This window comes from Plecotus auritus (assembly GCF_963455305.1).
Source record: "Plecotus auritus genome assembly, chromosome: 4".
Classification (NCBI taxonomy): Eukaryota; Metazoa; Chordata; class Mammalia; order Chiroptera; family Vespertilionidae; genus Plecotus; species Plecotus auritus.
This window is the reverse complement of record NC_137775.1, coordinates 101,506,479-101,533,702: the sequence shown is the minus strand read 5'-3', so window position 1 is coordinate 101,533,702 and position 27,224 is coordinate 101,506,479. Positions and strand designations below refer to the sequence as shown.

General features: G+C 55.4%; 4 protein-coding genes across 18 annotated transcripts; 2 read left to right on the top strand and 2 right to left on the bottom strand.

Annotated features, from left to right (window-relative positions):
- Positions 1 to 1,578: 1,578 nt before the first annotated feature.
- Positions 1,579 to 5,152, bottom strand: PRRT1 (proline rich transmembrane protein 1). Its single transcript, XM_080665849.1, has 4 exons — positions 4,894 to 5,152; positions 3,508 to 4,046; positions 2,773 to 2,958; positions 1,579 to 2,628 (listed from the first exon to the last, which is right to left on the bottom strand). The coding sequence occupies exons 1-4, from the start codon at positions 4,910 to 4,912 to the stop codon at positions 2,452 to 2,454; spliced, it is 921 nt and encodes a 306-aa protein (XP_080521975.1). The 5' UTR covers positions 4,913 to 5,152; the 3' UTR covers positions 1,579 to 2,451.
- Positions 3,691 to 16,452, top strand: PPT2 (palmitoyl-protein thioesterase 2). 11 transcript variants are annotated; one of them, XM_080665845.1, is made up of 9 exons: positions 3,691 to 3,729; positions 8,027 to 8,223; positions 8,447 to 8,600; positions 9,053 to 9,148; positions 9,238 to 9,345; positions 10,073 to 10,156; positions 10,276 to 10,360; positions 15,469 to 15,523; positions 15,685 to 16,452. In XM_080665845.1, exons 2-9 carry the CDS (start codon positions 8,035 to 8,037, stop codon positions 15,826 to 15,828), a joined length of 915 nt encoding a protein of 304 aa, XP_080521971.1. In that variant the 5' UTR covers positions 3,691 to 3,729; positions 8,027 to 8,034; the 3' UTR covers positions 15,829 to 16,452. The 11 variants fall into 11 exon arrangements, with proteins under 11 accessions (XP_080521971.1, XP_080521963.1, XP_080521966.1 ...); XM_080665837.1 differs by lacking the exon at positions 3,691 to 3,729 and adding an exon at positions 4,686 to 4,807; XM_080665840.1 differs by lacking the exon at positions 3,691 to 3,729 and adding an exon at positions 4,686 to 4,807 and having other exon boundaries at positions 10,073 to 10,180.
- A 231-nt stretch (positions 16,453 to 16,683) lies between these two features.
- EGFL8 (EGF like domain multiple 8) lies at positions 16,684 to 19,864 on the top strand. 2 transcript variants are annotated; one of them, XM_080665441.1, is made up of 9 exons: positions 16,684 to 16,758; positions 17,917 to 18,042; positions 18,246 to 18,368; positions 18,472 to 18,584; positions 18,680 to 18,775; positions 18,877 to 19,047; positions 19,118 to 19,197; positions 19,278 to 19,431; positions 19,588 to 19,864. In XM_080665441.1, the coding sequence occupies exons 2-9, from the start codon at positions 17,942 to 17,944 to the stop codon at positions 19,635 to 19,637; spliced, it is 888 nt and encodes a 295-aa protein (XP_080521567.1). In that variant the 5' UTR covers positions 16,684 to 16,758; positions 17,917 to 17,941; the 3' UTR covers positions 19,638 to 19,864. The 2 variants fall into 2 exon arrangements, with proteins under 2 accessions (XP_080521567.1, XP_080521566.1); XM_080665440.1 differs by having other exon boundaries at positions 16,696 to 16,758; positions 19,278 to 19,624.
- Positions 19,795 to 27,088, bottom strand: AGPAT1 (1-acylglycerol-3-phosphate O-acyltransferase 1). Of its 4 annotated transcripts, XM_080665444.1 has the most exons (9): positions 26,804 to 26,818; positions 26,166 to 26,220; positions 23,834 to 23,932; positions 22,653 to 22,861; positions 22,311 to 22,444; positions 21,841 to 22,016; positions 21,619 to 21,714; positions 21,427 to 21,499; positions 19,795 to 20,967 (listed from the first exon to the last, which is right to left on the bottom strand). In XM_080665444.1, the coding sequence occupies exons 4-9, from the start codon at positions 22,850 to 22,852 to the stop codon at positions 20,786 to 20,788; spliced, it is 861 nt and encodes a 286-aa protein (XP_080521570.1). In that variant the 5' UTR covers positions 22,853 to 22,861; positions 23,834 to 23,932; positions 26,166 to 26,220; positions 26,804 to 26,818; the 3' UTR covers positions 19,795 to 20,785. The 4 variants fall into 4 exon arrangements, with proteins under 4 accessions (XP_080521570.1, XP_080521569.1, XP_080521571.1 ...); XM_080665443.1 differs by lacking the exon at positions 23,834 to 23,932 and having other exon boundaries at positions 26,804 to 27,088; XM_080665445.1 differs by lacking the exon at positions 26,166 to 26,220 and having other exon boundaries at positions 26,804 to 27,081.
- Between the last annotated feature and the right edge of the window lie 136 nt (positions 27,089 to 27,224).

Genomic DNA, 27,224 nt, shown 5'->3' with positions numbered 1-27,224 from the left:
AGTTTCAGTAGAGTAGGGAGTGGGAGCAGATTTTAAAGGGTTAAGAAACAGTGAGTATGAAAGAAAGACAGACAGAGACACATCTGTGACAACAATGTTCCCTTTTTCAGGCAGCAAGGGGTAAAAATGAGTAAGTGGTAAGGAAGTAGAGGTTGCAAATGTGAATTCTTTTTTCAAGAAGTTTGGTGATGCCCTGGCCAGAGTGTCTCAGCTGGCTCAGCTGGTTGAGAGTCCACCGGTGCAGGTGCGCCGAAAGGCCATCAGTTAGATCCCTGGCCAGGGGACATACCCAGACTGCAGGTTCATGTGCAGGACGCAACCAATTGATGCTTCTCTCTAACATCAATGTTTCTCTCCCTCTCCCTTCCTCTCTCTCTAAAATAATCAATTACAAAATTTTTTTAAAAAAAAAAGTTTGATGAGGAAGGCACATTCAACCTGAAATGTCTAAAAAAATGTTCCCCGTGATTTCCACACCCTCCTCCCACATCTCTTATCCTGGTGCATGGCTTTCCTTCTAGGTAAACTGCATGAGGTCAGTGTTCTCATCTGCTGTCTCGGCAAATGTCTCATCAGCACTCTGCGTGGTATCTGCATGTTGTATGAATGCATGGAGTCAGGGTAGGATCATGTCCTGCAGGTGTCCAACTGAAGAGACCAAGCCCACTGCTTGTGTCCCTTTCTCCTCCCTAAGAGGCCCCTGGCGGACCTCAGGGTAGGCAAGGACCACAAGCTCACTTGGGTTTAAGAGGCTATTGACCTCCTCCCTGGGGCCCTGCTATAGCCTGAATATGTTACTTGCAAACTTCATGTAAAATCCTAATGTGCAAAGAGGGGGCCTTTGGGGGGTGATTAGGTTCTGAGGGTGGAGCCTTCATGAATGGGGCACCCTCGCCCCTTCTGCCACTTGAGCATGCAATGGGAAGTCTGCAAGCCACAGAGGGCCCTCACCTGCTCTTGGGCGCTCTGATCTCAGACTTCCAGCCTCTGGGACCCTGAGAAATAAATTCTGTTGTTTATGAGCCCGCGGGCCTCTGGCATTGAGTGATAGCAGCTGGAATAGACTGAGACAGGTTTCCGCAGCCCTTTCCCTTTGCCTTCCCTGTACTGGTACAACACACCACTTAGGTCTCCAATTCAAATAGTCTGCCACCCTCCAGCCCGCAGGCAGGGACACCTGCGGGCAGTTGGCATCTTTTCTCTGCCCCTGCCACCCTATCTCTGACCAACATCTTCAGAATGGTCTGCCCTCTCCTTCCCTCCTGACTTTCTGGAGTTCTGGGGATAGATCCCTGGGTCTCCTTGTACCTTCTCCCTCTCCAAAGCCTGAAGCCCAGTGGGGTAGGGAGTGGAAAAGATGTGCTGCGGGAGGAAATCCTCCCCGAGAATGGACCCCAAGATCTTTCCTGGCAGGATCCCAGGGACCCTCCCGCTGCATGTGTGTGTGTGTGTCTCTCTGTTGTCCTGAGACCTGTCAGTCTCCTTCCCCACCACAACCCCAAGGGGAAATGGGAAGAGATGAAAGGGCGAACCAAAAGAGCAGGGTCTTTGCTAGGCTGTAGCCATCGGAATTCCGGGTAATAAATCCACTTAGACTCTTTAATATTGGCTTTCAGAAATTCACACACACACTCACACACATCAGAACAAGGCGGGGACTGCCGGGGAGCGGGAACGGGCGGCTCCCCCCGGACATTGGCAGGCCCGCAGCCTGGGTTCCCTTCTGCCGGCCGCTCAGGGAATATTTACAAGGAACGGCAGGGAATCTTCATCCCAGCGTGAAAGGTCCTAAACTGGGAGCCTCCCAAATTTCATTCCAAAAAACAAAACAAAACAAAAATAGAGGTTCTGGGATTAGCAAGAAACGGGGTGGAGACGCGGGTGTAGGAGACGAGAAACTGCTGGCAAAAACGGGAGTGCGCGTGGGCCGTGGCTACGCCGAGGCTGGGTCCTCACGCTGCAAGAACGGGAGTCTGTCGGTTTGGGGCGAAGCCTGGTGCCCCAAACCCAAACACCGGCCCGAAGCACCCCGCGAGGAAAAGAAGGCGGAGCCTGCCGACCTGGAGGCGGGGTTTTTCAGAGCCGGGGCGGAGCCTATGGAGGAGGCGGGGTTTGCGGGACTTGTCTCCGGGCTTCGCGAAGGACTCTCCGGCAGCTTCCCTGGGGGCGCTGCTTTTATGGGGGAGGGGAGTCTGGGACGACTGGGGCCTGGTGTTGGGCTGGGATCCAGGGAAGCGGCGTCCTTGGGAGTGTGGGCTTTGGCGAGGTTCCTGAGGAACTGGATTCGTAGCGTGCCCGCACCGCGAGAGCTTCGGTAGAGGCCGAGTTTGGGGTGCATCCAAGTCCGGCAGCCCCGGGGGCGGGTGTGCAGGGCGCCCCTGGGGTCCGCGGCGGGACTGCAGGACGCGCTGAGGTGGAGGGGCGCAGGGCGGCGCTGGGCCGGAGGCGTCCTCACGGATCCCAGTAGTTCTCGTGGTGCTGCGCGGCGATGATGATGACGACGGTGAGGATGGTGCAGAGCACCATGGCCGCGATGCCAACCGCCAGGGAGATGAAGGAGAAGTTCCGCGCCTCGCGCGAGGCGATCTCGGCCGACACCATGTCTCCGCGCGCCAGGGCCGTGCGCACCTGCGGGCGGCGGCGGGGAAGCGGGTCAGAGAACTGCCGCCCGCCAGCCCGCAGGCCGCAGCCCCCCTCTAAGTTGCTCCCAGACGCCCGCCCCTTGGGGATAAGAACCCGAGTGAGCCTCCTCTCCGAACGCCCCATACATACCTGCACCGCCTTGAAAATAGCGATGATGCCCGTGGGCCAGAAGCAGCAGATGGTGGTCAGCACGGCGATGGGCATGTAGTCGTGCGGCGGGCGCCTGGGCTCCAGCAGGGCCAGCCCCGGGCCCTGCGGCGGCGCGGGCAGCGTGGAGGGGACTCCCGCGCCCCCTGGGGTCCCGCCTGCATAGGGCTGTGTATGGAAGGGGGGACGGCGTCATGCGGACCCTCTCTGGGCCCCACAATGTTCCGCTTTTGGAAGAGCGAGTTTGAAAGCACAATTCTTTCACGTTGCTTCCAGGACACCCATACATTCCACCTAGGCCCCTCTCCTCCCTTCATTGTTGCCATTAACCCCATATCCTCGGGGTAACCCTACATCCTCTGGGTTCTCCAACTTCCCTCCCCCAAGGTATCGCCCCTCCGGCGTTGCCCCGCCTCACTTCAAACCTTGTTTCTTCTCTCCAGATCCCTACCTGGCCTCCCCACTCACTCAGTTCCGGGTTTCTGCGCCCTCAACTGTTCTGTTCCCCCTCCCAGGCCATGGTCTCTGACCTCACTGACTGCCAGAACCCCCTCCCCCCAGGCCTTTCCCTAGCCCTCTCCTCACCCCCCCCCCCCACCTCTCTAGGCCTTACCCTAGGGCCTCCAGGTCCCCTGGCCCGGTTTCCCTATCCCACCAGCCCCCAGGGTGTCCCCATCGCGCCCTCCCCCCTCCCAGGCCCCTGTCCGCCGCACTCACCGCGCCCACGGGGTAGACCGGCACGTAGGCAGTGCAGGGTTGCAGCTGTAGGGGGTACCCGGGGGCCACGTAGCCCCCCAGCGGCAGCGTGCCGACAGCCCCGGGGTGCGTCGGCACCACGAAGCCGGGGGCCTGGGCTGTGTGCGAGGGTGCCGGCGGGGGCGGGGCGGCGGCGGCGGGCGGCGGCGGGGGCAGCGGGCCCTCGAAGCGAGTCTCCTGCAGGTAAGGGTCGGGTGGCATGCGGGGCAAGGTGGCGCAGCCGGGCGCGGGCGCCCCGGAGGCCGGGCCGGGCGGGGCATGGTGTGGGGGCCGCGGCAGAGTGGCGGAGAACGAGGGCCCGCGCGTAGCAGAGGCCCCGGAAGCCGCCAGGCCGCCGGCCCCGAGGCGCGGGAGGGTGGCGGTGCCCGACTGGTGGTAGTGGTGGTGGTGGTGATGGTGCGCGGAGGGCGCCGCCTGCGGGGGCGGGGCGGGGGGCTCGGCGGGCGGCTGCGGGGCGTTGTAGGGCGGCGGAGAGGTGTGAGGGACTGAGTCCGGGAGCCCTGGGGCGGCGAGCCGAGGCGAGGGTCCAGGGGCAGATAAGAGCGAGATAGGGAGGGTTAGGGGGAAACATAGAGGGTCCGGGATGGAGGAAGACAGTGGGAGAGACAGAGGAGATAGGTGAGAAGCCATCTCATTTTGGGGGCAGGAGTGGGCTTGTATCTAGGCCATCTGTGCTCCCCCACTTCTGTTTCTCTATCTAGTTTTGAGGCCACAACTCTCTGCTCTTCACAGCACGGTGCCCACAGCGTTCACCAGCGGAGCCCGCTGCTGCTTGGCTGTGGCTGCCTCGGGCCTGCCTCTCTGAGCTAGTCCTGCGCGGGTACATGTAGACATGCAACACTGCTTTAACATGTGTCAGTTCAACACTGTGCAAGCCATGCAGGCTGACACGGTCCACCCCGCCATTCCTTCAGGGGGAGGGGCGCCCCAGCCTCTCTGGGAATCTCAGTGCTTCTTTAGGGCTGACAAAGAAGGGTCTGCTGGATTTTACTCCCCTAACAACCCGCATCTGATAGTGTCTCCATACTTCCCCACTGGATGTCCCCATGCCAGACAGTGCCATCTGTCACTCCCAACGATGATATCCCTGCAGCACCTGGCTGATGCTAAGCCACTCTCCTACTTCCCTTACTGCTTCAGCCTACCCCCTGCTGCCCACGTTGGCAAGGACAGAGGCTGAAACTGGAAGGAGGAAAGGAAGAGAAGGAAGAGGAGGGGGGTTAGAGGTGGCTGAGAGCTGGATAGAACCCGCTAGGAAGAGGTAAGGGAGGGGGTTGGAGCAGAGGGGAGGGGGAGGGGGGTTAGGAGACCGTAGAGGGAGTGGGAGGTTTTGCTGTGGATTCTTACCTGACTTTTCTGATGACATGCTTGCAGTCTCTGTCTCGCTGGGTCAGGGTCTCTGTAGCTGGAGTCGGGGGTCTCCAACTGGAGCTAGAGTCTGGGTGCAGGGATTGCGCAGCCAGCAGCGCAAGAGATGGAGAGAAGACAGCCTCGGAGGGTGGTGGTGGAGGGGGGGGGCAGAGGGAGAACAGGGAGGGGGAGAGCTTAAAGGGACCGAGGCGGGGTTGGGGGAGCTCTTCAGACGTACCCCCACTCGTCTCTCCTCCTCTCACCCCAGCATTCAAGCCCCCAGTTTGGGCTCCCTTGGAGTTGTCATGGAAACAGGGAGGCAAGCAAGACCAGGCAAAGTGGGTGGGACTAAGGAAAGGAAGGAGGGAGAGAGAACACTCTAGACTCGAGCCTGCCCCTCTGAGACTGGCTGTAGTGATCAGCTGTGGGAGGAATTGAGTAGGTGCTCCACAGACTCAATACCCAGCTCCCTGCAGATCTGGCTCACTCCAGTGAGGCCTCTCCTTCCCCAGCTTCCCCCAGAGCCCCCGCCAGGTCCCAGAATCTCCTCTCAAATTCTTGCCCCTAGTCTCCTCACTTCAGGAGACAACTGTGTATGAGGAAGGTGTATATGCAGAGTTGAGACCTGTGATGGCCTGGAAAGTTCCCAGGGTTATAGCCTCAACCTGCCACCCAGGCCTGGGCGAACGGGGAAGTAAAGTGGGAGGCTTGGGCTGTAACAGTTGGGAGAAAACTCCCCCCAACCCGCCCCCATGGGAGGGGGCAGGATGGAGGGGAAGCTTGGGGGATGCACTGATACTTTCTTCCCCGGGTGAAGGAGCTAAAGCACTTTGGGAGAGGGAGAGGTGAAGGGGCAGCTCATTTCTGGCCACTGGTTTGGAAAGATGTACTTGATCACCTTTTCTCCCTTTGCTTATGGGCTTCTTAGAGTTCCTGGGCCTGCCAGTGTTCAGATCCATTTCTTAACCCTCCCCCACCTGCCAAGACACAAAGTCACTCTCCTGGGCTGTGTGCTTCCCCTTCATATCTGAACAGAGACTACAGAGCTAGCTGTACGGAGACCCTCAGCTGGGCCTCAGGCTGCAGAGATTTAAATCACGGCTCCTCACTCTGGTTTTTATGGTGTTTGTGTGAGCCCCAACCTGTACCACCACCTCATCCTCATTCTACAAAACTCAGAGCTCAAGTTGGTGATTGGGAACTACTTTAGACGGACAAAGATCCTGTGAACAAGGGAGGGGTTTAGACAATCTGGGAAGTTCTTTTCTGAAGAGAAACACCTTTAAATGCTAAGTAAAAGCTCTAACTGGGGCTCCTGGTGTCCAAGAAACTCAGTAAGTGTCTGGAGGCTTTGATAGAAATAAATGGCAAAGATTTATCCAAGGATCTTAGGGTTGGTGAACTGGTAACACAATTAGGCAATACTTGGAGTGTTCCTGAAAAGAAAGAAAAGCTTATAGGGTACATTTTTCAGAAGAATCAGTTCATTCTTAGCTTCTGGATGGGTAATCCTCTAGATCAGTGGTTGGTAAACCGCGGCTTGCGAGCCACATGAGGCTCTTTGGCCCCCTGAGTGTGGCTCTTCCACAAAATACCACGGCCTGGGCGAGTCTATTTTGAAGAAATGGCGTTAGAAGAAGTTTAAGTTTAAAAAATTTGGCTCTCAAAAGAAATTTCAATCGTTGTACTGTTGATATTTGGCTCTGTTGACTAATGTGTTTGCTGACCACTGCTCTAGATGACCAGCGGTCTTCACACTGGATGTCAGGTGGTCTGGATATCAGAGTAGTTTTTCAGTTGTCTGGAGGTCTGAGGTATATGCAGGCATTGATGCAGGACTAAAAAGTTCCAAAGTTTAAGTTAAAACAAGAATAGAATCATTTCTTCATACCTCAACCTGCTTACCATTAGTAGCTTAGCCGCTTGGCCATAGTGAGTTCATTTTTTTCATTAACTTCTTCATGGTTATTGGGTAATGGTCACAGGTGGAGAGGTGGGGATGCCTGGGGCTTGGAAGTCTGGCCTGGTGGGAGGGTCTGGGTGGGAGCCGCCCCAGGAGCTCCCAGCTAAGGGCCAGATTGTGGGGGTCGTTCTGGTTGAAAGTCTGGTCGAAACCACGCTAGCAAGCGTGAGTCAGAGCCGCCTCGGGAGCCCTCCACCCCTTAGGGGTGGATCCTTTATGGGAGCTGCGGAGAGTAGGGCAGGAGAAACTGGGCCAGGCTGCTCTTAGCTCGAGGGGCCAGGAGGACTCTCCGCGTCTCGGGAGACAAGGCACTACACGCACTTCAGAATCAAGAGTTGTAAGAGGCCGACCCGGGCGAGCTGGCAGGGGCGGGGTGGGGCTCGCCTGGACTGGCTCCAGCCCTCAGCAGGCGACGGCGAAGCGCGGAGGACTGCCTTTCCCCGGGAGAGAACGTCGAGTTCCCTGCGGAGCCGGACCCCAGAACTGGGCACTGGGGCGAAGGCCTTCTCTCTATTCGCAGGACCTCTTTGCTGCTTCTTCCTCTCCTCGCTGTCAAAATGGATCGCTCTGCCTATGTCCTCCCCCGCTCCTAGGGCGCAATGGAAAGTTCCATGGTCCCTCCGGTCCCCGGCCTGCGTTGCCTGGGACTCTGGCACGGTTGCCAGGGAAAGCCCCGGAAATGACGGCTGAGCGCGACCCCGAGCAGCTTCCCCGCTCCCCCTGTCACTCGCGGGTGCACGCCGTCCTCCCTCCCCTCCCCCCCGCCCCTCCCCCCCCCAGGGCTTCCAGACCCGGGAGAAGTAAACAGCGGGCGGGCGGGCTCTCGGAGCCGGGCCGGTGGGAGTGTGCGCCCTCCCTGGGATCTGGCTGCTGCTCAGAGGTCCCTCCTGCAAAAGCCCGGTGGTGCATGGCGGGGACTACGCTTTAGGGAGGTCCCCGCGGGAGCACCCGGTCTCCGCCGAGTTGGGGGCGGGGCTTCGGGTGCGCGTCGCTGCGTCTGCGTGGTAGGGGGTGTGTTTGTGGGGAGAGGAACAGAGTAAGTTAAAAGTTGGCTGTTTTGTGACCAGGACCTGGGGTGGGCCCGGGCGGGAGAGGCTTGATAGCGCGTTGTCTGTTCCGAGGGTAGGGGGCGTTGTCATCGCTCACGAGCCTCATCCCCCTTCTCAGGTGAGAGCATGCTGGGGCTCCGGGGGCCTCGGCTGCCCCCTGCGGGGATCCTGCTCGTGTTGCCCTTCCTGCCGCCGCTGCTGCTGCTGCCTGCAGCCCCCGCGCCCCATCGCGCTTCCTACAAGCCGGTCATCGTGGTGCACGGGCTCTTTGACAGCTCGTACAGCTTCCGCCACCTGCTGGGCTACATCAACGAGGTCTGGCCGGGGACACCTGGTTGCGGGGTGTTGGAGGCGTCTACGGTGGCTAGGGAGGAAGCGTGGCCTGCCCGGTTCCTCGGGAGCTAGTGCTGGACTGGGGAGAGTTGGGTGGGGGACGAGATCCCCGGTTCTAGCAGGGCACAGTAGGCATTGGCGCAGCCAGGGTGGCGTGGAGGGCTTCGCAGTTCATCCCCAGTTGCAGCATTGCCCCTTCCCACAGACACACCCTGGGACTATGGTGACGGTGCTTGATCTCTTCGATGGGAGAGAGAGTTTGCGGCCCCTGTGGGAACAGGTGCAAGGGTTCCGAGAGGCTGTGGCCCCCATCATGGCAAAGGCCCCTCAAGGGGTGCATCTCATCTGCTACTCGCAGGGTAGGTGCCCCCCTAATCATAAGCACTATCTGAAGCTTGATCCTTATCTGAGGGACACTTCCTAGAGTCCCCTTTTCTGAACCACACTGTCCAGCAGGGCCCTGGTGCCTGAGCCCTCCTTTTCTGACTTCCCTCAGCCCCTGGGTCTCACCTCTGTGTGTCCTCAGTGGACACAGTGCTACCCCCTCCCTTCCCCATTACTCATGGTTCTCAGACCTAAGAGATAGTGAGAGGGGCAGTAAAAAACACCCTAGAGTTAGAGTCAGAAAGCCCCCGAATCAAAGTCTGGCTCTTGGTTCTGTCATTTACGTGATAGGGACCTTTTGCCACAGGACTTGTCTGTGTTGTCTGGCCCTCAGTCTTCCTTGTGTACATTGTGGTGGGGGAGGCAGTGTGGAGACTGTTGGCCTGGCTGTCCCTAAATCCCTGCCCATGTGGTGGTCTGCCTGCAGGAGGCCTGGTGTGCCGGGCACTGCTCTCCGTGATGGATGAACACAATGTAGATTCTTTCATCTCTCTCTCCTCCCCACAGATGGGACAGTATGGAGGTGAGTGGGAACTGTGGGCTTCATAGGGGGCCATGAGTTTGGGGGGCACAAAGGTTTGGATCTACTTGGCGCTGCTGTTCTCTTGCCAGACACGGACTACTTGAAGTGGCTGTTCCCTACCTCCATGAGGTCTAACCTCTACCGGATCTGCTATAGCCCCTGGGGGCAAGAGTTCTCCATATGCAACTACTGGCATGGTGAGTAGGGGATGCTAACCTGGACCTCCATGGAGGGGTACCCTGGAGGCTAGGGCCTGCTCCTCCCCCCTCTACCATAGCCAATAGCAATAATAACAGTGATAACATATTTATTGAGCACAAAATGCTTTATGTGTATCAGCTATTGTCTCAGAAAGTACCGTGTGGTGCAGAGGTCAGCAAACTTTTTCTTTAAAGCACCAGATAGTAAATATTTTTAGTCTTGTAGTCCGTATAGTCTCTGTCACAACTCCTCCGTCTGGCACGCCTGTGTGAAAGCAGCCATGTGTCTGTGTTCCAGTGAAACTTCCTTTACAGAAACAAGCAGTGGGCCGAGTGCAAAAGCCTAAGGTGCTTTTCAAGACCATGGATGCTGGGTCCAGGCTACTGAAGTTTGAAGTATGACCCTGCTGGGTGACTTCGGGTGTTCCTTAACCTTCCTGTGACTCAGTTTTCCTCATCTGTAAAAGAATAATATAATACTTACCTCATAGGATGGTTGTAAGCATTAAATAAATTAATGAGTATAAGATACTTTGAACAGTATCTGGCTCATAGTAGGTGGTAGGTAAAGGTGTTTGCTGTCATGTTCACAATTATTATTGTTGTTGCATTACATTACTATTCACCTGTCTATTACTGAAGCCTCCTGATTGGTCTTCCAGTCTCGGTCCTGCCTCCTTTCCCTGCTTCTCTGATTATCTTTCTAAATGCTATTTGTACCCAGATCCCCACCACGATGACTTGTACCTCAATGCCAGCAGCTTCCTGGCCCTGATCAATGGGGAAAGAGACCATCCCAATGCCACTGGTGAGACCCCAGGCTTCCACTTGGGTATCATTTTCTGCTTTTCTGACCTGCTATGTTCCCCTCTCCAACCTGGCCTGGCCCCTGTGACTGACTCGGGTTCTCTTCTTCCCAACCTGCAGCATGGCGGAAGAACTTCCTTCGCGTGGGCCGCATGGTGCTGATCGGAGGCCCTGATGATGGTGTTATTACCCCTTGGCAGTCCAGGTAACAAGGGACTGCATGGCCTGAAGATTCACTAAGGATACCCCCTAATCCCCATCAATCTTCATCGCATACCTAAAACTGGTCCCACTGTTCAGTTAATGCCTGTCAGCCAAGATCCAAACCTGGGAGTCATCCCCCAACCCCTTGTATCTAGCCAGTCACTACATCCTACTGATTCTATTTCCTCTCTATCCCTACCACCCCTAGTTTTTTTAAAAATATATTTTATTGGTTTTTTACAGAGAGGAAGGGAGAGGGATAGAGAGTCAGAAACATTGATGAGAGAGAAACATCGATCAGCTGCCTCCTGCACACCTCCTACTGGGGATGTGCCCGCAACCCAGGTACATGCCCTTGACCGGAATTGAACCTGGGACCTCTCAGTCTGCAGGCCGACGCTCTATCCACTGAGCCAAACTGGTTAGGGCATACCACCCCTAGTTTTATAAAAAACTTTTAACTTTGAAATAATTGTAGATTCATAGGAAATTGCAAAGATGGTTTAGAGAGGTCCTGTGTACCCTTCACCCAGTTTCCCCAATGGTTACATCTTATGTAACAATAGCACAGTATAAAAAAACAGGAACTTGACATTGGTACAATGTGTGTAGACATTCCATGCCATTTTAATCCATTTCCTACCACCTCTTTTACTTTCCTGGTCTGCTGCGATTGTCTCCTACTCAACCCTTCTGTCCTATTCCTCTGGGAAACCCAGGTCTCCGTGGCACTATGTGCGAGCCGCAGTTCCAGATCTCCTGAGTGATCTGAGGTGTCACTGACCTCCGTAGTCACTCATTGAGCACTGCATGCCATGACGCTGTTCTGGGCCTGGGGAATGTAGCTGTCAATGAAGAAGTCTCTGCTGTAATGTACCTTTCATTCTAGTGGGGGAGACAGATAACAGATGTAACTGTCTGTGTCAAGTAGGAGTGAAATAAGGCAGGGGAACGGCTGTCAGGAATGGAGCCTGTTTTAGGGGGTGGCCAGAGAAGCCCTCTAGGAAGAGTTGCCCTTTGTGCTGAGGCTGAGGCGGAAGGAAATCAGGGAAGGAGTTGTGCAACAGTGTGGGGGAGTAGGCCAGGGACAAGGACAGTACCTGCATGGACCCTGGGGCTGTGTGAACAGGGAGCTGGGGAGAGAGTGGGAGAGGAGGTTGAAAGAGGTAGCAGGGAGCCATTATGTTGAGCCTTCGTAGGGCAAAGTAAGGCCCTTAACTTCTTTTTTTTTTTTTTTAATATACACAACATAAAATTTGCCATTTTTTATGTATGTATTTATTTTTACAGAGAGAGAGAGAAAGAGCGGGCGATACATCAATCTGTTGCCGAGAGAGAGAGAGAGAGAGAGAGAGAGAGAGAGAGAGAGAGAGAGAGAGAGAGATCCATTGCCTTCTATATGTGCACCGACCAGGGCTCGAACCCAAAATCTGGTTATGTACCCTCACTGGGAATTGAACCCCACCACCTTTTGGTGTACCGATGACGCTCCAACCAGCAGAGTCACACCAGCCAGGGCAAAATTTGCCATTCGTAAATGCACAGTTCAGTGGCATGAAGTACATTCACATTATTGTGTGACCATCATCACCATCCATCTCCAGGACTTTTTTTTTCTTCCCAAACTGAAATTCCATATCCATTAAACACGAACTCCCCAGCCCAGCCTCCCCTGGCCCCCAGCAACCACGACCCTTGACTGTATATTCTGTGTAAAATGGGAAGACATTGGAGGGTTTTGAGTGAAGGAGTAACATCCCTTATAATAATAGTAAGAGATGGGATTTCTTTACATTTCATTTCAGATCTACAACCCTATAAAGATAGTAATAGCTCACAGTTACGTAGCACCTTTAAATAAAGCTCATTTAATTCTCAAAAACAACCTTTTAGGAAACTTGGGGTGCAAAGAGATGGAATTCCTTGCTTATGTTCATGGAGCTAGTAAGTGGTGAAGTCAGGCTATCTCTCTGTTAGCCACATGTTTTCCTTCCTCGCTGCCAAGGAGGTATTTCTTACATAGGACACAGGGGAGAAGTGGCATGCCCAGCTGCACACAGTGGGGAGTGTGGCAGAGCTGGAGAGCAAATCCAGGTCTATGTGCCCTGCTGCTCTCCCAGCCGGGTGAAATCCAGCTTCTCCCCATGGCCTCCAGGCCTCCAACCCAGCTCCCGGGACCCAGCTGCGCCTCCCCTCTGCGCCTTTGCTCTTGCATTCCATTGGCCTGGAGCAGCCTTCCCTAGTCCAGGCTCATCGTGGGGAAGCCTTTGTTGATGCTCTAAACCAGCCGTGGGCAAACTTCGGCCCGTGGGCCGGATCCGGCCCGTTCGGCTGTTCTATCCGGCCCGCGGAGCCGAAAGAGCGGAGGGTTCTCTTGCTCTCCCCTCCGCTCCTTTACTTTGAATTTATATTAGTTCACACAAACACTCCATCCATGCTTTTGTTCCGGCCCTTCGGTCCAGTTTAAGAACCCATTGTGGCCCTCGAGTCAAAAAGTTTGCCCACCCCTGCTAAACCAAGGGTGCTCTAAAACGGGCAGGCCAGATAAGGCCCCGGAAATCGTTTGGTCTGGCCTTGCCAAGGCATTAGGGGTGAGTTAATTAAATGTTTGACCAAACACACACAGCAGGCTAAATTTTAAGTTGATAATTTGGTATGGCCATCGAATTACGTTATAAATATCCAAATGGCCCTCAGCAGAAAAAAGATTCCCCACCCCTGCTCTACACTAAGGCAGTGGCTTTTGTCTTTGCTCCTGTGGCCCATTGGACTTAACTCTTATTAGCATTCAGTTATTAATTGCCAGCATCCACTCAATGCTCGTGCCAGTTATATATTCTTAATGAAAAAACATGTTCAGACCTTTTAAAATTTTTTAAATATATATTTTTCCTAGAGGCCCGGTGCACGAAATTCGTACACTGGGGTGGGGGGTCTCCTCATTCCGGCCTGCGCCCTCTCGCAGTCTGGGAGCCCTTGGGGGATGTCCGACTGCCACGGAGGCAGGAGAGGCTTCCGCCACTGCCACTGCCACTGCGCTTGCCAGCTGTGAGCCCAGCTTCTGGCTGAGCAGCGCTCCCCCTGTGGGAGTGCACTGACCACCAGGGGGCAGCTCCTGCGTTGTGCATCTGCCCCCTGGTGGTCAGTGCATGTCATAGCAACTGGTTGTTCCACCGCCAGGCCGAATGTGAGAGGGCACAGACCAGGCTAAGGGACCCCACCAGTGCACAATCGGAGCCGGGGAGGGACGCGGGAGGTTGGCCAGCTGGAGAGGGACCGCAGGAGGGCTCCAGGGCATGTCTGGCCCATCTCATTCAGTCCCAATCCTCCGGTACCCAACAGCCAGCTAACCTACCGGTTGGAGCGCCTGCCCCCTGGTGGTCAGTGCACATCATAGCAACTGGTCGACCAGTCGACTGTCTGCCCCCTGGTGGTCAGTGCACATCATAGCAAGTGGTTGAGTGGCCTTAGCATATCATTAGCATATTATGCTTTGCCAACCAGACACTTAGCATATTAGGCTTTTATTATATAGGATTGATTTCAGAGAGGAAGGGAGAGGGAGAGATAGAAACATCAGTGATGAGAGAGAATCATTGGTCCGCTGCTGCCTGCATGCCCCTTGCTGGGGATCAAGCCTTCAACCTGGGCATGTACCCTTAACAGAATTGAACCTGGGACCTTTCAGTCCGCAGGCTGATGCTCTATCCCAGGGTCCTCAAACTTTTTAAACAGGGGGCAAGTTCATTGTCCCTCAGACCGTTGGAGGGCCGGACTATAGTTTAAAAAAAAAAACAATGAACAAATTCCTATGCGCACTGAGGGCCCAGGACGAGTCGGCTGCTAAGCAGGACAGGCAGCAGCACCCGGCGGGCTGGATAAATGTCCTCGGCGGGCCGCATGTGGCCCGCGGGCCGTACTTTGAGGACGTCTGCTCTATCCACTGAGCCAAGCCAGCTAGGGCTTAAGATCTTTTTATTTTGAAACAATCTCATACTTAAGAAGTTACCAAAGTAGTACAAAGCAAACTCATATACTCGTCACCTAGTTTTTATAAATATGTATTTCAGAGAGGAAAGGAAAGGGAGAGAGGTAGATGCATCAGTGATGAGAATCATTGGTTGGCTGCCTCCCACACGCCCCCTACTGGGTGTGTGTGAGCCGTTTGAGGGTAGGTTGAAGACATAATATCTCTTTATCCCTAAAACTTGAGTATGTCAGTGCATATTTCCTATATACAGGGCATTTTTTTATATGTCTGCAATACAATTATAAAAATCAGGAAATTAACATTGATATGGTACTCTATAGACCTTATTCAAATTTTTCTAATTATCTTTTAAAAAATTTCTATTGATATTTTAGAGGAAGGGAGAGGGAGACAGAGAAACATCGATGAGAGAGAAACATCCACCGGCTGCCTCTTGCACACCCCCTACTGGGGATTGAGCTGGTGACCTCTTGGTTCATGGATTGACACTCAACCACTGTGCCACACTGGCCTGGCCCTAATGGTCTTTTTTTTTTTTTAAGTATATTTTTATTGGTTTCAGAGAGGAAGGGAGAGGGAGAGATAGAAACATCAATGATGAAGTAAGAATCATTGGTCAGCTGCCTCTTGCATGTCCCACATTGTGGATTGAGCTGGGCCCTCACTGGGCTTGAGCATGTGCCCTGATTGGGAATCGAACTGTTATCTCCTGGTTCATAGGTCGACACTCAAACCACTGAGCCACGCTGGCTGGGCTGTCTTTTTTAGGGGGAAAAAAATTCCAGTGCAAGATCAAACCCAGGATCGTGTGTTAGTTTTCATGTCTTTTTAGTTTCTCTTAATCTTGAACACTACCAAAGTCCTCTTGTCTGGGACACTGATATTTTTGAAGTGTATGGACCATCTATTTTGTAGAATGTCCCTCAGTTTGGGAATTCAGCGAAGTGATGCCGTGTCTTCTGTGCATCACCTCATGGGGTGCATAATGTCCAATTAAGTATTTTGAGTGTTCTCCCTGCTGCCTGTCTCCCCAACAGGCTGTAAGTTCTTAAAGGATCCTACCCCACCTTGATTTTCTCCAACTCTCCTGATAATGGCCCACCCCCATTTCTTTGTAGCTTCTTTGGTTTCTATGACGCAAATGAGACAGTCTTGGAGATGGAGGAACAACTGGTGAGTCCCTGGGATTTCTTCATGCCCATCCCAGTTCTCTAGCCCTCCCTACTGCTGACTCATGAGCTCAGGGGTTCACCCTGGGAAGGGGCCTGAGACTCAGCAGGAACTCACATTGTCTCTCCCTGTGTCTTTCTCCCATGCCCCTTTACCCCTCAAAGGTTTATCTTCGGGATTCTTTTGGGCTGAAGACTCTCTTGGCCCGGGGGGCCATAGTGAGGTGTCCCATGGCTGGGATTGCCCACACGGCCTGGCACTCCAACCACACCCTTTACGAGACCTGCATCGAGCCCTGGCTCTCCTGAGGGCATCCCCAGGGAGCCCAGAGACCAAGTGCTGGCCTTGGAAAGCAGCTGCCAGGCTCTGTTGCGCCTGTGACCATGTCATTACTTGCACACTGCCCCCACCGGCCAGGGCTCAGACCCCTCTGCTCTGTGAATGACAAATCCTGGTCTCCCCCTTCTCATGTCTTCATTTGGGGGTGGCTCCATGCTCTCACATCCTCCCAAGGCTGAGGGTGGGAAGTGAGAAACCAGGTTTTTAACTTATGGCTGCTCCTCCATCTCTGGCTGTACAGGAGGGGAACCCAGCCTGCCCACCACAGGGGTCTCCTCCCGGGCTGCTCAGGACATTGTTACTCTGTTCCCGCTGAACTCCCCCATTGTCAGCCCTCTCACCCCCAGGAAGGACTACCCATGAGAGCGGGGTCCAAGGCTCCCCTATGGGTACAGTTCCATTCTTGAAGTGTCAATGTTGGGGAATATCTGTGGCCTGCGAGGCCCATCTCAGGTTTGGGGATCCCCCAGTCCCTATGTTCAGTGTTGGGGTACTTCCTGGGAGCCTACTTTCTTTGAGGCCCCAGCCCCTCCTTTAGCTACCCTTGAATGGGCGTTACCTTGTATTTATGGAAATAAAGTTCCATTTCCTCAGTGTGGCTTGGCTCATTTCCAGGTGAGGGGGACCTGGCTCCCCAAAAAGGGTGGGAATGGAGAGCTCGAGGCCTGGGTGCCGGATGCCTGGTCTGGGGTGGGACCCCCTGGTGTTTCCGCTCTCTCAATGCCCATTCTGTGTGGGTTCCTGATTCTCTGTGGGTTCTTTCCTGTTGAGGACAATTCTCTTCCTGTCCCAGGCTGAGATTGGGGGGCTGAGCCCAGGGCCCCAGTGTTGTGTGCCCCAGCTTCATGGATGGAATGTCCTTGCCACCCCCAGGCCAGCCCAGGGGGGTAAGGGTCAGGGTAAGCATTTCTTGAGCCCTTTTCTAACCTTTGTAGACCAGAGTTGGGTGAGGGGCTGGACAATGAGCCTCCTCTTCCTTGAAAGGAGGAATTTTGATAGAGACAATAGGGCCCTGTCTACTCTTGCAGAGGGGGCGGTGGCTGACTCAACTGTGCCCCCTCCCAGGCCCTGACAAATGTCATCAAGAAATGGGGTCAGTTTTCCCCCTAGTGCCCTGGGTTGCTCCTGCCCCTCTGTGATGACTTCCCTTCTTTCCTCAACTGATCTTGCCTCTTCTCCCATGACCTGACCCCACTTTGTTCTCTGCCAGCTCTTTCCCTGCCCCCCAGTTCTCCCCTGGTCTGTGTTGGGTTTAAGGGGGAGGCTAGGACCAAGGGTACTGGTAGTGTTATATAGCAAGTAGCCTCTGCTGATTTGGGGGGTCCGGAAAGAAGGGGCCTCGGGAAGTTGGGAAGATACTTCTAGGGGGCCCTTTGCTGGGGTGGGGAAAGTGGTGAGACTTGGACCCCACTGAGCACACCAAGCAGGGGCTCTAGGGGGAGCCTGTGGGAGGGGGCAGGAATGGGAGGGCTCTGGCCCAGCCCCTCCTCTCTCAGCAGCCCAGCCTGCCCACCAGTCCAGCTGCTGCTGCTGAGGCTGGTGGGCCTGACTCTCCCAGAGAGAGGGAAAGGCAGGTGGGCATGGAATGTCAATGGGGAAAGTGGGGGTCATTCAGAGCCTTTGAGTGTGAGCTGGGGTGCTGTCTGGGTGAGGGGTGTATGTGATGGCATGGCGTGGGGGTGTGAGGGTAGTAGGCATGTGTTTACAGTGTGGAATTTGTGTGTAAGGAGGGAGGGGTGTCGTGGTGAATACCTAAGGTTTTGAAGGTAGGAAGATTAAGGTGGAAGAGGGCATGTTAGAGATCAGAGGGTCATGAAGGGCAGGGAGGTGTGTGTGTAGAGGGGAGGGTGGTGGCAGGTGGGAGCTTGTCTGGTGCTAAAGGAAGGGTGCTGTTAGGTAAACATGCACCCGGTGCCGCGATCCTGTTGACTGGTGCAAGTGTACACGAATGAATGTGCTGTCACCCTTTGAGGGCACCGCAGGCTGCTTGGGAGGGGCGGGAGCTGGATATGGTAGCAGGGGCGGGAAGGGGCGTCCTTCACCTCTCTTTCCTGCAGGCGGCAGTCTGGAGTCAGGAGCGTCATGGGGTCCAGGGCTGAGCTGTGCACTCTCCTAAGCGGACTCTCACTCTTCCTCCTACTGATGTCAGGCGAAGGGTCCAAGGGTGGATCCCTCAAAGAGAGGTGACAATGAGGGGGCAGAGGCAGGGTGAGATGTTCAGGAAACCTGGGTGGGGCTTCACAGGGGCCAACAAAGTTTAGAATGGGGGTAAGGCTGTCATCTGAAGGGAGGACTGGGCCTCGGTGAGCCTGGAGGGCGCTAGGACTCCAGGCTCCCCAGGGCCTGGCCCACTCAATGCCTCCCACCTTCCCCCGCATGGGTGCAGTCAGGGGGTCTGCTCCAAGCAGACACTGGTGGTCCCGCTCCGTTACAACGAGTCCTACAGCCAACCCGTGTATAAGCCCTACCTGACCCTGTGCTCGGGAAGGCGCATCTGCAGCACCTACAGGTGAGGGATGGGGAGCTTGGGTCCCGGGGTCTTTCAAGAGGAATCCCAAGAACCCCGACCAGGACCCATATGTCGGGGTCCAGAGCCGGGCACTGTGCTCCAGGACCACATACCGCGTGGCATGGCGGGAGGTGAGGAGGGAGGTGCGGCAGACGCACGCCGTGTGCTGCCAGGGATGGAAGAAGCGGCATCCGGGGGCGCTCGCCTGTGATGAAGGTGAGGCTGACTCTTCCTGGGCCTCGGGGAGGTGCGCCCGGGGTGGCTAGGGAGCCCGCGGGGCCCGTTCCAAACGGCCCTTCCTACGCCCCCAGCCATCTGCGCTAAACCCTGCCTGAACGGAGGCGCCTGCATTCGGCCGGACCGGTGCGAGTGCGCCCCGGGCTGGGGTGGGAAGCACTGCCACGTGGGTGAGTCGGATCGCCGCCCGCTCCGGAGCGCCGGGCCCACCCAGCCCACCCGGGCGCCCGCCCCCGCCCCACCCCTCAGCCCCTCCTCTTTCCGTAACTAGACGTGGATGAATGCAGGACTAGCGTCGCCCTCTGCTCGCACCGTTGCCTAAACACGGCAGGCAGCTTCACCTGCGGCTGCCCCCACGGCCTGGTGCTGGGCCCGGACGGGCGCACCTGCCTAGAGGGGTCCCCGGAGCCTCCGACTAGCGCCAGCATCCTCAGCGTGGCGGGTGAGCGGCGGAAGCGTGGGACGCGGGGAGGCGGGCGGCGGGGCCGAGGTCATGCTCTCCTTTGTGCCAGTTCGGGAAGCGGAACGGGATGAGCGCGCCCTGAGGCGAGAGATTCGTGAGTTGCGAGGGCGCCTCGAGCGGCTGGAGCAGGTGAGTCTGGGCCCTGGGGCCGAGCCCGCGGGGCTGGGCGCGCCCCATCCCAACCACCCGAGGCGTCTCTTCCTTTGCAGTGGGCTGGGCAGGCCGGGGCCTGGGTCCGAGCGGTGCTGCCTGTGCCACCCGAAGACCTGCGGCCGGAGCAGGTGGCAGAGCTGTGGGGCTGGGGCGACAGGATAGAATCTCTCAGCGACCAGGTGCTGCTGCTGGAGGAGAGGCTAGGTGCCTGTGAGTCCTCTTCCCCCAACCCTCACTCGCCCAACGCCTTCCCGACAGGCGGCTTCACTGTGGTTGGGTGAGAGTGCCCGGCTCCCAGGACCCACACCCGCTTCCGCGGGGTCGGCCCACAGACCACAGGTCTGCCTGTCTCCTGTCATTAACCAGGCTCCTGTGAGGACAATAGCCTGAGCCCAGGCCTCAAGGGGCGGCAATGAGGACCCTCTGCAGAGCCCTGCCCCCTAATTTACACAGAAGCTGGACCCACTGGGACTCGGAGCTGCAGATAAGGTCACCTGCCACTAACGAGCTACAACGTCTTGGCAGACTCCCTCGGGGTGGGAACCTTCTTCAACTTAACAAAGGCAGCTAGTGTCCAGATCTTTCTCAATCTTTATTCTTGGTTCCTTGCTGTTATCCAGATAATTAATAAAAACCAACCATGAAAAACAGAGTCCCACCCTCTCCTTTGCTCCCAGCCCCTCCCTGTTGTGGGCACAGGTCTGGGATGGGAAGCAGGGAGGCTAATGCCACAGGGAGGAAATGAAAACTGGCTCAAAGGGGGAAACCTCAAAAGAAAGAGAAATAAATTAAAAGCCCTCCCATCCCCTCCAGCCAGGGGTCAGTGCTTCCCCAGCCCAGGAGCCCGAGTGCAGCCCTGCAGTGCACTTCCCCTAGTCTCTTCAGAATGTATCCAAGGGCTGAGGGGGATGGGTGGGGCCTGCACAGGAACAGGGGAAGCAGAAATGTGAAGACCAAACTGGCATCCAGGAGTGTGCTAAGTCCTGGGCACCTGGGCACGGGCAGGAATGAGACCTCGGAGTGAGAAGAGTCCAGCCCCCACTGACGGAGGCTCCACGGGAGGGAGGGTGAAGTTGCTGAGGAGTGTTCCCAGGAGGAGCCTGGGAGGTGTTCCAGGCACCAGCTTCCAGGCACAGCATGAAGAGTCCTCCTCGCAAACAGATGAGTCCACTGAATCCATGGGCGTGGAGGTGGGGGGAATTGTTCCACAGAATGGATGAGTCCACTGGCCAATGTCGGGGGAGAGGGAGAGACCACAAAGGAAGGAGGTCCACGGGGACAGGATGGAGTGCTCCCACTGTGTGTAGGCTGAGCATTGGAGATGATGGGGAGGCAACTGTCCCACGGACTCATGGTACAGGAGGTGGGTGGGGGTCAGAGTGGAGACTGCACCGAGGCATGAGAGTCCATGGGGGGAGCTGGGAAGGGGCAGAGACATTCACTTCAGAAGCTGAAGACTCCAAAGAGGAGATTGAGTAGGGAGAGGGGGAACGAGGAAGAGGGCTTGGTCCTGCTTCAGAACCCACTGGCTGGCAGGTGTGTGTGGGGGAAGGTGGAGGGGAACTCAGAGCCGGGCCTCGCCGACTCCAGGTTTCTTCAGATAGTCGCCACCACCCCTGCCATCAGTGGAGATTTCCCGGAAAATGGTGAGCATGGAATGCCGGACTCTGTCGGCCAGAGCTGGGACGTCATCTGGTGTCAGCCCTTCTGTGGGCACTGGGGGCAGCACCCGCACCTGACATCGCCCTGGGAGGGGAGGGGGGAGCAGTCAGGGCCTGTCTACCCAGGCCTTTGCCCTCAGTTGGGCCCAGTTTCTGAGCTCTCCTGCTACCCCTCTCCTCAACCTTTTAGGGCTCTTCTCCCGACCCTGGACAACTGCCCCTCTGCCTGCCAGATGCCGCCTGTTCCTTGAGGCCCTCCTGCACAAAGTCTTCCTCAAACCACAATCCAGACTCAGCACCCTTCAAGCCCCCACTGTCTGGGTTTAGCACGTACTGCCGAGTGCTCCAGCTCTGCACACAGGCCTTATCTTTCCTGCTTGACAGTAACGACCTCTTATGGTGGTGCTTCATAAATACTTCCTGGCAGGTGATCCTGTGGACATTTCGCAGCTCTGACTCTCATGGTCCTGCCCTGTGGGGACGCCCCGCTGGCCTCTGCCATGACCTTTCCAGTCCCCCCACCCAGGTCTGCTCAGAGCCTCACCCGACGTGAAGCGGCGTTCCTTTTTGCAGTAGAAGTCTTGATAGGAGGACATGACGATGGGGACAATGGGAACCTGGGGAGGGAAAAGCCATCAGCCCTGACTCCCTTCGGAGGCTCCCAGACATGCTCCACCAGAGAGGAAGGAGGGGTGGTGGGGGCCTGGGCTCAGCAGCAGAGGGAGGCAGTCATCACCTGGGCCTGCACTGCAAGGTGGAAGGCGCCGCGTTTGAAGGGCAGCATGGAGCCATTGTGGTTTCTTGTGCCCTCAGGGAAAACCCAGACCCGCACCTGGGAGGAAAGACGCGTCTATGGAGGGGTCGCAACATGGTTGTGGCCCCTTAACCCTACCTATCAGTTTATTTACAACTGTTCTACTCTATATGCACCATCCCCCTCGTCTCCAGGGTGACTCACGTCCTGGGTGAGCAGGGTCTGGGCGACCTCAGACATGACACTGATGGCATCCCCAGTGCGCTTCCGGTCGATGAAGATGACTCCAGCCAGCCAACAGGCCAGCCCGGCAGAGCCAGCCCAAAGCAGCTCCCGCTTGGCGATGGGCACACATCGGCCGGGCAGTACCTCCATCATCCCTGGGGCAGGTGAGGGTGGGTGAGCATCAGGGCGAAGTTGGCCCACTTCACCCAGGTCATCACTATGCTACTAAGGCCTGGATATAAAGGAAGAGGGAGACTGGGGGGACAGGGCCAGGGAACACCCAAGTGGAGGGAAGGGTGACTAAAGGCCTACCACCCTGCTTATGAGGGAAAGACAGCTACGTCCCAGCTGAGGGGCAGGTGAGCACGTCCGAGAGAAGATTCTGGAGAAAGTTCCAAGAGGAAGAGGAAGGGCATGGCTGGGGGAGGTATGTTCTAGGAGGGTCTCACCAAGCAGGTCGAGGGAGCTCTGGTGGTTGGAGACCACGACGTAGGGCTGTGATGGAGGGAAGTGGTGAGCCCCTCGGACCTCCACTCGGATCCCGTACAGGTACTTGATGTGGAGCAGCATCAGACGTAAGATCCTATGGGGTGTCACGGCAGGCGGTTCCAGGCGGATCCACTGACATCCACCTGCATGCTTCAGCTCCCCTCTTTCCCGGCATCTTTGCAATCCTCCCCATTCCTGTCCCTGAACTCTTTCAGTCTCTCCTGCACACCCATGTCCTCCCCATGCACTGCTCACCTCTGACCTTTAGGTTCCCTCACCACCCAGCACCCCTTGGCCCTCACTTCATGTTCTCGACATTGCGTCCTCGCACGGCACACACGGGGATGGCGAGCACAGCCAGGAAGAGGATCCAGCCGTTGTAGAAGGCCATCTTGAAGAAGTACTTGGCACTGGGGCTGCAGAACCACAGGGTGGGCAGCAGGAAGAGCAGCAGCAGGAAGAGCAGCAGCAGCACCGTCCATGCCCCTGGCCACAGGTCCATTCTGGTCACCTGCAGGGATTGGGGCAAGGGACAGTGGGCCTGATTCCTGAAGGGGGGTGGGGCGGGTGAGGTGCAGAAGGCAGGAGACAAGATGGGGCCAGGGCTCCCGTCGAAACCCACTCAGGAAGCCTCTAGCAGGGGGCAGTGGGAGCTCGGGACTGGTCTCCCACCCCTCTCTCTGAAGGCCCAGATATCTTCAGATGCACAAGGGAGATGAGACATGTGCACCCACAGAAGCAGATGTATGATACTAAAAGGACAATAACAGGAGAGCTAACACTAGTGGCTGGTAAAGGTCTTACAAGGGCCTACACCTACGCTGTCCAACCCAGCAGCCACCAGCCACCTATGGCTACCGAGCCCGTGCAATGTGGCCTAGTCCAGACTGAGACATCCTGGAAATGTAAAATGCACATCAGATCTCAAAAACTTTGAATGAAAAACAGAATGTAAAATATCCCATTAATAACCTTTTACATTGATTACATTTTGCAATTACAAACTTTGGTGTTCAATAGAATATATTAAAATTAATTTCACCCTGTTACTTTTTACCTTTTTCAATGTAGCTACCAAAAAATTAAAAATTACAGCCCTGGCCGGTTGGTTGCTCAGTGGTTAGAGCGCCGGCCCATGGACCAAAGGGTCAGGAATTCGATTTCCGGTCAGGGGCATGTGCCTTGGTTGCAGGCTTGATCTCCGGTTGGAGCATGTGCAGGAGGCAACCAATCGATGTGTCTCTCTCACATTGATGTTTCTCTCTCTCTCTCCTCCCCCCTTCTCCTTCCCTTCCACTCTCTCTAAAAAAATAAATGGAAAAAAATATCCTCGGGTGAAGATTAAAAAGAAAAATTAAAGATTACATATGTGGCATGCATTATATTTGTATTAGATAGGGCTGGTTTATATATACTATACACTACATTAAACCACAAAATTTACATTTTATAGGAAACAGGCCAGAAAAGTTGAGTGACTTACCTGAGGTAATATAGCACCTGAGAGGCACTTCCTAGCTTCAACCTAAGCAGCCTTGTGCCCCTCACCACTCAGTTCCCCTGCCATCTGTATGCATATTACCTAGGTGCACACATAGCAGACACAGCGAAAATCACCCAACACCCACAGACATTCTCCAGGCTGGCTGACAAGAATGAAGGCTCTGTCATGCAGGCAAACAGACACACAAGACGGACCGGCACACATACACACACGTTTATAATCCTATCCAGTGACAGATGAAGGATTGGGAATGCATACCTAGAATATCCCTCTCCACCCACGTGGCCTCCCATTCCAGATAAAGCCATGGAGGTACCAGGAGTCACTACATCCATCAATCCTACCTCCACAGACAGGAAACGAATCCCACCACTCCTTCCCTCCCTTCCAGCGACACTGCCAGCAGTCTGGCCAGGAATGTACAGAGGGTAAGGCCTCACCAAGTGAAAAAAGAGGGCAGAGTAAAAAGGACATCACGCCACCTTCCCTGGAAGAGGAAGACGGACGGGCGCCCAGAACCTGCCTTCTAGGCTCTTCCTTCTTCCTCCACTCTGCTGTCCCACTGCTGGGGGCAGGGTCCCAATTCGCAAAAACGGTGTTCAGGTAAATACTATCAAGGCCAAAGACATTCCCTTCCAATGACAGGAAGGGCTGTGCTCAAAGGCCAGTCCATTGCCAAGAGCGAATGCAACAGGCAGTGGAGGAAAGGAGACTGCCAGCTCTGAAATGGCAAGCTTCAGAGCCCCCCATCCCACTGCCCCTGCAAGTTTGGACCAGTGTTTCTCATCTGGACTTTTGCAACAGGCTCCTGACTCTTCCTCTTCTATCCCTCTTCCACATGGCAACCAGAGATTCTTCTGTAACACAAATCTGGGCATTTTCCTGTCTTGACTAAAGGCCCTTCTTGACAAGTTGACTTCTGCTTACTTCTTTGGCCACATGCCCACAAATGCCTTTTACTCCAAACTGATTTACTTCAGTTCCTCAGACACACCAGGACCTTTCAGGCTTCTGTGCCTTGAACATGCTGTTCCTTTTGGCTGGAACGCCCTTCCACCCCTTCACCTGCCTCACTCAGCTCAGTGTCATATTTTGGAGGTCTTTCTGAAGCCTGCTAGGCCTGACTTTTCTTTACACTTTGATCTTAATCACTGGTTCTTAAAGTGTGGAAATGCAACTTCTTGGACTTCACCCCAGATCTCCTGGATCAGAAATTGTGGGTATTGGGACCATTGATCTGTGCTTTAACAGGCTTTCCAGGTGAGTTTGAGAACCACTGATCTTGACACCACTGTGTATAACTTCTCACTGCATTTCTGTTTCCCTCTCTAGTCTGTAAGCAGCTTGAGGACAGGGACTCTGTCTTATCCCCAATGCCCGGGACAGGAGGAGGCAGAGAAGGCACTCATAAACATTTGCTGAACACACCATAAGGCTGCATACAGACCCACACAACCATAAGCCTGAGCATGAGTAAGCTAGCTACACTCTTTAGGATGTGAACTATGAAAAGAAGTCACCGAGAAAGCAGTGAGCACACCAAGCCACGTGACGCATGCCACAATGAAAGCAGAGTGGTAACAATCAAGATGGCACATACCATCACACACACAAGAGAAACATCCAGAATGGGGATTAACATGCCACGGGAAAGATGCTGCTGTCACCAAATGCATGCCAACAGTGCAGAGCGGGGACAGATAATGTGCACAGCAGGGCTGACCCAGGGCAGACACTGAGCTCCACAGACCCACCGCACACAGTCCCTGGAGAGATCACGTGCAGAAAGAGACACAGGCCAGAGAAGTCAGCAAGGTAAGGCACCTGGACATGATTCTTTGGGGAGATGGAGGCCCCGTTACCCTCTCTAATATGTACTAGTAATATTACGTGATCCTCTCTGGAGCAGAAATATCCAAGAATTTATAAACACAATAGAGTGCCAAATGGGTTAATGAGCATTTGACTCCCAAAACATGTCAATAAAATTAAGAAATAATTAATAGTATGTGTAACCATAAGCATGTTAGACATGTAACATCAGCATATCATGTGAAGGAGCACGCATATGTGTAGAGTGAACCCTGACTGGGAAAATATACACAGCAAAGAGGTCAACTGGATTATGAAAGGAGCGTGTGCTAATCAGGTAAGCCATGGATCTCACACATGAAGACTGCTGCATATGATGGGAACATGGACGGAACACGTGAGCCCCCAAAAACAAGGTATAATCTCTACATGCCAAAGTTTATGTGCAAGAAACATGAGGCCAATAATAGATGCAATATGTATATGAAAACTCACACACCTGAACATGTCGAGACTAGACGTGAGACATGGACGTAAGATGAGAATGGGCAATTCTGATGGGAAATAACATCATTTCTTCACAGCCCATGGATAGCATAGGACAACCTAGCTGCACACAAGCCATTATGTCCAAAGTACACAGATTCAACACAGAAAACACCCAAGTGTCCGTGAGGGGAGCAGCACAGAGGCCAGGGGAAAACAAGAGGCCCGGTGCCTAGATGGGCAGACCAGTCTGAGGGCATTCCTAGGAAGCAAATTCTGGTGAGGGAGGGAGGGCCATAACATAGCAGCCTCCTCCCAGCCCCAACCCTCCAAGAATCAATCAAGTGGGGCCAAAGGGCAAGGAAAGGAATTGGGATTGGGGAGTGCAGGAATTCCCTCCCCAGGATTCCCTGTCCACACCCTTTCCACAACTCGCAGGGTCTCCAATTCTCCCTCTGGTCTCTTCCATCCTTCCTCCCGCTAAAGCCCCCTCTCCTTTCCCCAGAAACCCTCTCCCCAGGCGGCTCTCCTCCTTTTCCCAGCAACCCTCTCCCCAGCCCGCCCTCCCAGACCCATCCTCTCCCCAACCTTCTCCTCCCAGTGCCTTTCAGCACCCTCCCCCTCCTCCTCCCATCCCTTTCCTGCCCCCACCTCAGTGGGGAGGGGAGCCTGGGGGGCTGGCCCCCTCCCCGGCCAGGCTGCGGCAGCGGTGGTGGCGGGTGGCTGTGTCTCTGCCTCGTTCGGGGTGTCGGTGCCAAGGGGGCGACAGGGCTTGGGGGTATCCTAGCCCCGGCCGATGGAGGGGAGGTGAGAGTGGGAGGCAGGGCCCATGGCGGTAGGAATGGTGGGGGTTGTCCCCCAGCTCCCTCCCACCCTTCCTGCTGTCTCTGAGGGCTGGGCTGCCGCTGCCGCTATCCCCCCACACCCCCGACGCCTGCTGGTTTCCGGGGCTGGTCAGGAAGTGGGGGGCGGTGATGGGCGGCCTGTTTTGCCAATCGCCTCCCAGGCACCCAGGCGTCTCCTCCGCGCCGACCAGTCTCCTCTCGCTAGCTCGCTCGGGGCCGGGCGGGCT

Bases quoted from the DNA above. Each gene is read 5' to 3' on its own strand.
- PRRT1 (XM_080665849.1), bottom strand. The intron at 2,959-3,507 runs GTGAGTGCGGCG...TTCCATACACAG, and splicing joins CGGTCTACCCCGTGGGCGCG to CCCTATGCAGGCGGGACCCC. The intron at 2,629-2,772 runs GTATGTATGGGG...CGCCGCCCGCAG, and splicing joins CTATTTTCAAGGCGGTGCAG to GTGCGCACGGCCCTGGCGCG.
- PPT2 (XM_080665840.1), top strand. From the start codon at position 8,035: ATGCTGGGGCTCCGGGGGCCTCGGCTGCCCCCTGCGGGGATCCTGCTC. The intron at 8,601-9,052 runs GTAGGTGCCCCC...GTCTGCCTGCAG, and splicing joins TCTCATCTGCTACTCGCAGG to GAGGCCTGGTGTGCCGGGCA. The intron at 9,346-10,072 runs GTGAGTAGGGGA...ATTTGTACCCAG, and splicing joins CATATGCAACTACTGGCATG to ATCCCCACCACGATGACTTG.
- EGFL8 (XM_080665440.1), top strand. From the start codon at position 17,942: ATGGGGTCCAGGGCTGAGCTGTGCACTCTCCTAAGCGGACTCTCACTC. The intron at 18,776-18,876 runs GTGAGTCGGATC...TTCCGTAACTAG, and splicing joins TGGGAAGCACTGCCACGTGG to ACGTGGATGAATGCAGGACT. The intron at 19,048-19,117 runs GTGAGCGGCGGA...CCTTTGTGCCAG, and splicing joins CAGCATCCTCAGCGTGGCGG to TTCGGGAAGCGGAACGGGAT.
- AGPAT1 (XM_080665443.1), bottom strand. From the start codon at position 22,852: ATGGACCTGTGGCCAGGGGCATGGACGGTGCTGCTGCTGCTCTTCCTG. The intron at 22,017-22,310 runs GTGAGACCCTCC...CACCTGCCCCAG, and splicing joins GAGCTCCCTCGACCTGCTTG to GGATGATGGAGGTACTGCCC. The intron at 20,968-21,426 runs GTGAGGCTCTGA...CTCCCCTCCCAG, and splicing joins GGAACGCCGCTTCACGTCGG to GGCGATGTCAGGTGCGGGTG.